Here is a 10,206-nt window from a genome sequence, read left to right as displayed (position 1 = left end):
CTTTATTTGTATTTAGTTGAATATATATAATTCTATATATTCAAAATGATATATTGCTAATTTTAATGATGACTAATTAAGAAAAATTAAAAAAGAAAAAAAAATCCATCCAAATGGAACCTAAAGACAAAATAAGAGAAATAAAATGTTATTGCCCCTGGGTCTTAGCTTCACCTCACATTAAAATGGCAAGCAACTGACATTATGGTTGAACACAACTACTGAAGGGTCTTTTATTAATTGAAGGGCTAGAATTGCAAGTTTAATAAGGTATGAAGTTGGTACCTTAGAATATTACGTTAAAACACACCACATGTTGACTTTATTATGATATAACAACCCATGACCAAGTAGCAGTGATTAGGATACAACAGGAAATAAAAGAGTAGCAACTACATCATGATGAACAAGAACATCAATAAAGTTGATAAATTACTGCAATTCCAAGTACATTCCACTTGAGTACAGATCTTTCCACCACGCCATTGAAGTATGGACTGCACCCTGAAACATATTTGGAACAAGCTTAAACAACTATAATATGTAGAGCATGTCTATTATATGATTGACATTCTTAGGGATGAGCCCATGATGAATGTTCAGAAGAAAAATATTCCAAGTGGTTACACGATTCCATCATAAAAATATATATATATAGTTCTTCTCCATGATCTTTCACCTATCCCCTCCTATTCTGTGAGCATTATCCTTTTGCATATGCTGATGAAAAATACTTGTAAGTCATAGATCATTTAGTGAGCTTAAAAGCTTTGGAAGACTACTACTATATATAACAAGCAAGTGGCAGGTCTAGATTAAGAGCTAAGAAGGCACTTCACCTGGACATGTTTTTCTTAAGATTCACCACTACCTCTTTCCTCCATTCTTTCCTGTTTGCAGCTCCTTGGACATCTCAAACCTGTCAAAATCGAATTCCATTTTATTCCTGAAATTTGGTCATAGTGGGTTAATGTTTGTATTTGAAAACGAAGTACTCTGCTGAAGCATTTGAATAAATGAATGAGAGGAAGATGGAAAACCTATATCTTTCACTTACTGATGCGGTATCTTCTGAAATGGTAGCGGAGCCAGCTCAGTTTTAGCACTGTCGCCAAATAAACCCGGTCTTTGATGTTGTCAAGGAACTTGAAGTAAGCATGCCTCCAAGCTCTCTTGCATAGAAGAGCACCACAGACTCCCCAAAAGCTCACTATGAATCCAGTTCCCATACCAATATAAAACCATGATCTTTCGAAGCCGTCTCCATTTTCATCACTGGGATTCGGATTTTCATTCTCTGTGCAGTTTTTCAAGAGAGGAGCTCCACAAAGTTCAGGGTTGCCAATGAAATCAAGAGCATCAAAGCTCTGAAGCTGTGTGCTTGAAGGAATTCTTCCAGAGAAATTGTTGTATGACAAGTCCAAGTGACTAAGAAATGTCAAATTAATGATGCTTTGAGGAATTTCACCCGAAAGATGGTTGTTCGAGAGATCTAGAGACTCTAAATATCCAATAACCCCGATTTTCTCTGGCATCCTTCCCATTAAATTATTTCGAGACAAGTTCAAAGACTGCAATCCAAAAAGACTATAGATTTCAGAAGGGATTCCTCCTGACAAATTGTTACTTGAAAGGTCGACTATCCTCACTAATGGAAGGATACTACCGTATCTTGATTCCCTGCCTTTAATGACCAACAAAATATTCTCTGTGTATCGAATGTAAATTATATGATATTTTAAAGCATTAAATTTATCATCAATTGGACTGGGACTTGTAGCCATTGCACTGATATTTTTCAAGCACTTCGGTATGAATCCAGATAACCTGTTATCAGCAAGATCCAATACTATAAGAGAAGAAAGTCGGCATATCTGTGGAGGAATATCCCCAAAGAATTCATTGGATCTTAACCGTAGAACCATTAGATGTGTTCTTTCTCCTATCCAGCTAGGTATGTTTCCGGTAAGTTTATTTCCAGCAAAATCTATGAGGCCCAAAAATGTGCAGTTTCTGAGTGACAATGGTATACCTCCTGAAAAGCTATTATTGTGCAAATGCAATGCCTTGAGAGAAAATAAAGAGCCAATCAATTCAGGAATTTTACCTGATAGATTGTTGCTTCCCAAGTTTAAATGAGTCAAAGATTGCCAGTGCAGCAAACAATGAGGAAGTTCCCCTGACAAAGCGTTATATGGTATGTAGAGTATCTCCAGTTTGCTTCTTCCATTCATCTTTTGGCACAAGAAAGAGGAAATCTGTCCGGATAATGAATTATTGGACATACGCAACGCAACAACATTTGGTGACAAATGTGGTAATTGACCCGTGAAGCAATTAGAATTTATAGAGAAGATAGTACTATTTAGCAGAACTTGGGATAAATCTCCACTTATCTGGTTATGATCAAGATTGATAGTTTGAAGATGTGAAGCCCACTTCCAGAACCACTTTGGAGCTGTGTCCACAATTCCTGCCTCGTACAACTCTAAAATCTGCAGGGATCTTTGTGTTTGTAGCCATAGAGGAAACCTGGGACCCATCTTGCAAAAACCCATTCCTGGAAGAACATGGTATCATTTATCAGACTACTTGTTCCAATACACCCCAGCAAAATGGAGTCGCTGAATGGAAAAATCGGCACTTGTTAGAGGTTGTTCGTGCTTCCTTGATATGAGCAAAAATATTAAGGAAACTAATTTTTTGTATTTAGTTTTACGATGAAAAATATAAAAGAAAATCATTTGACCCCATTGGTTTGAATTTTATCAAATACTTCTCTTATTTTCAGTAAAAGATAAGGTGAATAAAAATTATAAATAAAAAAAATATAAAAGGTATTTAATGAAATTTTAAACCAATAAGGGTTAGATGTTTCTATCCAAAACCATAAAGAAGATGAATGAAATTAACCTTCTAAAATAATTAATTGGTTTCAATTTTTTTTTTCACTTTTTCTTTCCTTATATTTTCCTCTTTATTTTCTTTCCTTCACATTCTCCCTTATATTTACAAAAACCAAACTTAGCCTAAAGGTAATCAACTGCCCCCCAAAATCTTCACTATTATCCAAATACAAGGACTTATAGTCCATGTAAATGCATCAAGACAAATTTTACAAGACCTCAAAAAAGATGACTCATGCCAAGGGAGAAACTGGGATCCAAAATGCAAGAACTTAATGTCATACAATCAATGTTTAAAACAAGTAGAGGGGCCTTTTGAGTTCATATAATTGATTACTTAAAAGTTGTGGTTTGCTAAAGTAGAATGACAATTGTTCCTCACTAATTTCTTTCCCTTCCATTCTCCCTCAAATTTTTCAAAAACCAAACTTAGCCTAAAGTTAATCAACTAAACGCAAAGTCTTCACTATTATCAAATGCAAGGACTTATAGTTCATGGTAAATGCATAGAGACAAACTGCCCAAGACCTCCATAAAGATGACTTATGCCAAGGGAGAAATTGTGATCCAAAATGTAATATTTTAATGCCACATAATACATGTTTAAAACAAGTGGAGGGGCCTTTAAGTTCATATAGTTGATTACTTGAAAGCTATGGGTTTTCTAATGCAAATTTCTAAGTTTAGAATGACAATTTTTTTTCTTTGTATTTATTTCCAATGCCCTCTCAAGTTTTCCAAAAACCATACCTAACCTAAAGTTAATCAACTAATCCAAAAGTCTTCACAATTATCAAATACAAAGACTTGTAGTTCATGGTAAACACATGAAGACAAACTTCCTAAGACTTCCATAAAGATGACGCAAAATGACAATTTCCCCTCACTATTTTATTTCCCTCCCATTCTCCCTCAAATTTCCAAAAATCAAACTTAACCTTAAAGTCATTCAACTGATCCCAAAAGTCTTTACTATAATTAAATACAATGATTTATAGTTCACGATAAACGCATGGTGACAAACTTCCTAAGACCTCCACAAAAGATGACTCATGCCAAGCAATCCAAAATGCAAGAATTTAATGCCATATAATTGATGTTTAAAACACGTGGAGGGGCCCTTTGAGTTCATATAGTTGATTACTTGAAAGCTATGGATTTGCTAATGCAGATTTCTAGGTTTAGAATGACAATTTTTTTTCCCTTATATTTATTTCCTATGCATTCCCTCTCAAATTTTCTAAAAACCAAACCTAGCATAAAGTTAATCAACTAACCCCAAAGTCTTCACTACTATCAAATACAAGGACTTATAGTTCATGGTAAACGCATGGAGACAAACTTCCCAAGACCTCCATAAATATGACTTTTACCAAGGGAGAAATTGTGACCCAAAATGCAAGAATTTAATGTCATATAATCAATGTTTAAAACAAGTGGGGGGCCCGTTGAGTTCATATAATTGATTACTTGAAAGTTATGGTTTGCTTAGGTATATTTTTGGGTGTAGAATTATAATTTTTTCCTCTTTATTTTTTTTCTCTCACATTTTCCCTCAAATTTTTCAAAAACTAGATTTAACCTAAAGTTATTCAACTGACCCCAAAAGAAGCAGAGGCATATATATATAATATAATTCAAGGGCTCCTTATGGTTACAAGCTCATGTTTTCTGCAATCAAAACCCCACAAGTAACATAAAAAATCAGTTTTTTCTTTTTACCAATATATACTATTTCATGGAAAATGATTTTCCTCCTATATTTTGTTAATCCAATATGTACTTTTTTAAGTGTTTTGCCTCCAAATTGCAAGACATTGGGTCAATGGCTGGGTTTTCATATCAATGACTTTCTTTGATGCATTTTCTGCATTCTCCACGACATAAATGTTAAAATAATAATAATAATAATAAAAGGCACTTAAGGCTCCTTTGGATTTGTCCAAATGTTGGACTGCCGCTCAAAGAGAACAATAAAGTCAATCAACTGATCTCGAAAGTCTTTGAGTACCATTCAAATTTGTGGACTTAGACCATCGGGTAAACTCTAGGAAACAAACTATCAAGACTTGTGAAGATCTCTCTTTACTTCAATAATTTAATATCTGAAAAAGATTTCCTTGGCTTTGAAAATTAAGCTTGTGCTTCCCCCAAATCCCAATTCTATTAACATTTCAATGGGGATGGAGCTAAAGCACCACCATCTTAGTTTCCTCATTTTGCTCTTTGTTACTCTATTTCTAGCAAAACTGAGTCAATATGATTTCGAAACTTCTAAGTGGCTGTTTTATTAGCTGAAATACCTGCAAATGATATCCATGAAAATATCTGAATGCTCATCTTATGATGATATATAACAAGAAGTAACCTAGCTAGTATAACGTACATAACAGCAAATAACATAGAATAAAGTATAATATCCATAACAACACCACCAAGTTGATAATTAGAAGAGCAATTCTAAATGCTGCAGACTTGAGAGCAAAATCTTGAGGCGTCTCAGTGCTGAAGTTGTGGAAACATGTCACCTTGATGAGGTTATGTGCTCCCTGCAAATATTTAAAACCAGGTTATAATGAACTAATAGAAAGGTTTAGTTTGGCAATGGAATAATACAAATTTTGAAATGACAAGTTACTTTTCTTCTTCAATCTTCTCCTCTTCTTTCATTTTAGAGGCATCAGAACACTAGTACAATAAGAAAATATCGGGTTAAAAGGGTTAAGAAGACATCCACCTGGAATGTTTTCCCCAGTTTCTTCAAGTTCCACCACCATCCATTACCTTCTCTCTTTCGCTGCGACCCCTTAAACATCGTAAATCTGTCAAAAACAAAATTCATGTCGTCTGAGACAAATACATTCAATTAAGTACACGATGAAACAGGGATAAAATGGCAGAACCTACAGCATCGACAAGAACAAATGAGTGTTTAGAGGAAAATTGAATTTGAAGCAAAACTTTACATGAGGTAATGAAAATATGTTTTTTTTTCCCCTTACCGAGAAAGTATCTTCTCAGGTTGTTTTGCAACCATTTCAACCTTAATGCTATAACCACATAGACCCTGTCTTTCATGTCATCAAGAACCCGAAAATAAGCATGCCTCCAAGATCTTTTGAAAAAGAGAGCTCCACAAACTCCCCAGAACCCCACAACAAATCCTGTTCCCATGCCAATGTAAAACCATGCGATTTCAGGATGTTCTCCACTTTCTTCATTGGTGTTTGTATCTTGAGGCTCTTCATCTTTTGTGCAATTTTTCGAAAGAGGAGCTCCACACAGTTCAGCATTGCCAAAGAAATAAAGTGGATCCAAGCTTTGAAGCTGGGTACTTGAAGGAATTTTTCCAGAAAATTTGTTGTACGACACGTTCAGATAACTAAGAAATGTTAAATTGGCAATGCTTTGAGGAATTTCACCTGAAAGATGGTTTCTAGAGAGATCCAAAGATTCTAAGTATTCCATGCCTCCAATTTTCGCTGATATCATTCCCCTTAAATGATTGCAAGATAAGTTTAGAAGTTGCAATCCGGAGAGACTAAAGATTTCAACTGGGATTGATCCTGATAAATTGTTACTTGAAAGGTCGATGGCCCTAACATATTTAAGAATCTCTTTATACTCTGATTCCCTCCCCTTTATATCTAAAACAAGACTTTCCATGTAAGATTCATAATCATACTCTGCTTCCAAAGCATCATACAAAATATCATACTGACCCCGGATAGGTCCTTCAGCCATAGCACTGAAATTATTCAAGCACTTCGGTATCTCTCCTGATAGACTATTATCAGCTAAATCCAATACTATAAGAGAAGAAAGTTGACATATTTGTGGAGGAATAATGCCGTTGAATTTATTGGTTCTTAAATGGATAACCATTACAGTTGTCCTCTCAACAATCCACCTGGGTATAATCCCCGAAAATTTATTGTCACTTAGATTTATCAGCCCCAAAACCTTGCAGTTCTCTAGTGATGAAGGTACATCTCCATAGAAGGAATTGTTGTGCAAGCTCAATGCTTTAAGTCCAACCAAAGAACCCATGGAATTGGGGATTTTACCAGATAGATTGTTGCTTCCCATATTTATATGAGTAAGAGATTGCCAATGCATCCAACAATCAGAAATTTCCCCGGATAAAGCATTAATTGATATGTCAAGGACCTCCAATTGACTTGTTCCATTCATCTTTTGGCACATGAAAGGGGAAATCGGTCCCGAAAATGAATTGTTAGCAATATTCAACACAACAACATTCGGAGAGAGACATGGTAACCGACCTGAGAAGCAATTAGAACTCAAATCGATGATAGCATTGTTTAGTACAACTTGGAGTAAGTCCCCAGATATCTGGTTATTAGAGAGATGGATCTGTTGGATGTATGAGGCGAACTTCCAGAACCAGTTCGGAGCTGTGTCCTCAATTCCTGACGCGGAAAAGTCTAGATAGGAAAGAGACTTTTGGGTCTGCAGCCATGCCGGAAACTTGGGACCTATCTTGCAAGAAGAAATTAACAGAAATTGAAGCTGAAAAGGAGGAGTCCAATTGGATTTCACATTGAAAAATAAGGATGTCTCTGATATCTGTACTGTCTTCAAGTTTGAAAGTGTTGTAAAATGTGCTTCTGATATAGCACCGGTCAAGGAGTCATGTCCCAGAGCCAAGGCCATCAAATTTGAAAGACGCCCCATACTCGTAGGAAGAGTACCATTTAACCGATTATAATAAAGATTTAATTCCCTCAAGGAGGATAAGTTTCCTATGGATGTAGGAATAGGGCCATGAAAGGAATTAGAAGAAAGATCAAGATATTCTAGATATTTGAAGTGCCCCAAGGACTCTGGAATTTGCCCCTTGAATTGATTATCTGATAGACTTAAAGAAGCAAGACTACTGAGATTAAACAACCAATTTGGCATTTCTTGATTGATTTTGTTCTCAGAAAGATCAAGGACTGTGAGAGATGTGAAATTGACATACCCGAGAGATGAAGTCATATTGCCATCAAGTTGACAATTGGACAAGTGCAGCTCTAAAAGGGAAGGGAGCATACCTATGGGTTCAAGCCAATGGCGTCCCCTATGAAGGTCAATCCCATCCATGTATAAGTATTTCAAAGAAGAAAGATGAGAAATCCAATTCAAGTTTTCAACATAAAGCCCACTATGTCCCAGATTCAGGTGGAGAAGTTTGGAGAGATTTCCAAGCTGAGGAGGAGCTAGTCCACCAAAATAAGTATAGGAGAGGTCCAGAAATTTTAGACTCCCCATGGAACCCAAAAAACTTGGAAAGGGAGAACCTCTAAAATCATTCGAGCTCAAGTCTAAGTGATCCAAAAATTCTAATTTGAGCAAAGCAGGACTAATCTCACCTCCCAAATTCATATCAGCCAGTTCGAGCTTGAGAACTCGAGCAGTCACATTGCTACAGTGGACTCCTCGCCATCCACAACAGTCTTCTTTAATAGACCAAGAAGACAGCTGGTTTGCAGGGTGAAGAAGAGCGTGTTTGAAGCTCAGAAGGGCTTGTTTCTCCTTTTCATTACAAACCAAGTTGTTTGCCCTGCATGACCTTAAAATTGTTGAGCACAGAAACCAAAGCAAGAGAACACCTAGAATTGCTTTCAATTTTCTCATGATTGCTGAACAACCCAGTAGAGGAAGAGTTCAAAGAAGGAAATACGTATATTGCTGCTCCAGCGGACATAAAACAATCCAAAAGTTAGATTCATTCCAAATATTAGGGATGACAAAAACGAAATGCAGTTTATTCCTCCCCTACGTGTCTCCCATACATCCTCTCAGTAGGTATGATATTTCCAAGTTGATATTTATTTCATAACTTTTTCTTATCATGATCTATAATATTAATAAATATATTTTAATTATTTTATTTATTTTATATTAAAATCTAATATTACAATGAGATATGAATATAAAAAAAAATTACAAAAAAAAATATTAACTCCAAGTAGAAATTTGAAACATCTTTCAACATATAACAATCATTGCAAGGGCTCTCATATTTTGTCCAGTCAAAATTCCACAGAGAACACAAAGATCAGTTTTTTCTTTTAACCAATATTTTACTACTTCATAGAAGATGATTTTCCTCCAATATCAATTACTTTGATGCATTTTCTGCATCCTCCATGACATAAATGTAAGTGAAAAACGTAAGGCTCCTTTGAATTTGTCCAAATGGACTGCCACTCGAAGGGAACAATAAAGTAAAGCAATTAATTGGACACCATTCAAACAAGTGGTCTTAGTTGGACACCGTTCAAACATGTGGACTTAGACTACGGGGTAAACGCATATAAACTAACTTTCAAGACTTGTGATCAAGATCTCTCTTTACTTCAATTATTTAATATCTGAAAGAAATTTCTTTTGCTTTGAAAAGCTTGTGCTCCTCCCAAGTCCCGGCCACTTGTATAAATACTTCAATGGTGATGGGGGCTAAAGCACCACCATCCATCCTAGCTTTCCCATTTCCTTGCCAAACTGAGTCATTATGGTTTGGAATCTTCTAAGTGGCTGTTTTATTAGTTCAAATAACTGCAAAAAATATCTATGAAAATATACTAATGCTTAGTTTATGACCATATAACAAGAAAACAAGTTAGTAGCACCTATCATCGGTGGCGGAGCTAGGAATGTGCTAAAAAATTCCTTGATTTATCATTTTTATTCTATTAAAATAAAATAAATTTAAAAACCATTTTCAAATAAAACCAAAATAAAACTCGTGGGAACATAATTGTAAAAATCAAATCATTTTATATATATATATTCACCGCAACAAAAGAAAATCTTTTTATCTCTACTATGCAATATAAATTTGCAAGGATGCATTATAAGCTCATGATACACATCTACTTTTATGTTACGTTTGAGTGAAAATACGTGAAAAAATTAGGGAGCAAAGATTGCAAGAAAAAAAGAAAAAAGGTAAAAGAAAAAAAAATGTTATTTAAGGATCGGTAAATTATTTTTGTATGATATTTCAAATTTATTTCATTTATTCTAACTCTTCTATATAAAGAGTAAATTATAAAATATGTCTCTAATTAATTTAATTATATATTAAAATAAAAATAATATTTAAAATCAATAAATTATTTTTATATGATATTTCAAATTTATTTCATTTATTCTAGTTCTGAGTAAATTATAAAATATATAAGTCTCTAATTAATTTAATTATATATTATTTATTTTACTAGGTTTTATAATAAATTAAAAACCATTTTCCTTAATGGTTTTTGCTTTCATTATTGGTTTTGGAGCA

General features: G+C 34.6%; 2 protein-coding genes across 3 annotated transcripts; both read right to left on the bottom strand.

Annotated features, from left to right (window-relative positions):
• Window positions 1-294: 294 nt before the first annotated feature.
• Window positions 295-2,590, bottom strand: LOC104882202 (receptor-like protein EIX2). 2 transcript variants are annotated; one of them, XM_010664452.3, is made up of 3 exons: window positions 1,058-2,590; window positions 840-946; window positions 295-504 (listed from the first exon to the last, which is right to left on the bottom strand). In XM_010664452.3, exons 1-2 carry the CDS (start codon window positions 2,556-2,558, stop codon window positions 855-857), a joined length of 1,593 nt encoding a protein of 530 aa, XP_010662754.2. In that variant the 5' UTR covers window positions 2,559-2,590; the 3' UTR covers window positions 295-504; window positions 840-854. The 2 variants fall into 2 exon arrangements, with proteins under 2 accessions (XP_010662754.2, XP_010662755.2); XM_010664453.3 differs by having other exon boundaries at window positions 840-919; window positions 1,058-2,584.
• A 2,579-nt stretch (window positions 2,591-5,169) lies between these two features.
• LOC100257448 (receptor-like protein EIX2) lies at window positions 5,170-9,351 on the bottom strand. The gene is made up of 4 exons (XM_010664458.3): window positions 9,242-9,351; window positions 5,909-8,603; window positions 5,644-5,728; window positions 5,170-5,455 (listed from the first exon to the last, which is right to left on the bottom strand). The coding sequence occupies exons 2-3, from the start codon at window positions 8,547-8,549 to the stop codon at window positions 5,667-5,669; spliced, it is 2,703 nt and encodes a 900-aa protein (XP_010662760.1). The 5' UTR covers window positions 8,550-8,603; window positions 9,242-9,351; the 3' UTR covers window positions 5,170-5,455; window positions 5,644-5,666.
• Window positions 9,352-10,206: the final 855 nt, after the last annotated feature.

This window comes from Vitis vinifera, chromosome 16 (genome assembly GCF_030704535.1).
Source record: "Vitis vinifera cultivar Pinot Noir 40024 chromosome 16, ASM3070453v1".
Taxonomy (NCBI): Eukaryota; Viridiplantae; Streptophyta; class Magnoliopsida; order Vitales; family Vitaceae; genus Vitis; species Vitis vinifera.
This window is presented reverse-complemented; position numbering and strand designations above follow the sequence as displayed.

What these genes read in the sequence shown, in the direction of transcription:
- LOC100257448 (XM_010664458.3), bottom strand. Translation starts at nt 8,549, where the DNA reads ATGAGAAAATTGAAAGCAATTCTAGGTGTTCTCTTGCTTTGGTTTCTG. An exon ending in CCTGAGAAGATACTTTCTCG is followed by an intron (nt 5,729 to 5,908) that starts GTAAGGGGAAAA and finishes TGTTTTTGACAG; the next exon opens with ATTTACGATGTTTAAGGGGT.
- LOC104882202 (XM_010664452.3), bottom strand. Translation starts at nt 2,558, where the DNA reads ATGGGTTTTTGCAAGATGGGTCCCAGGTTTCCTCTATGGCTACAAACA. An exon ending in TTTCAGAAGATACCGCATCA is followed by an intron (nt 947 to 1,057) that starts GTAAGTGAAAGA and finishes ACCAAATTTCAG; the next exon opens with GAATAAAATGGAATTCGATT.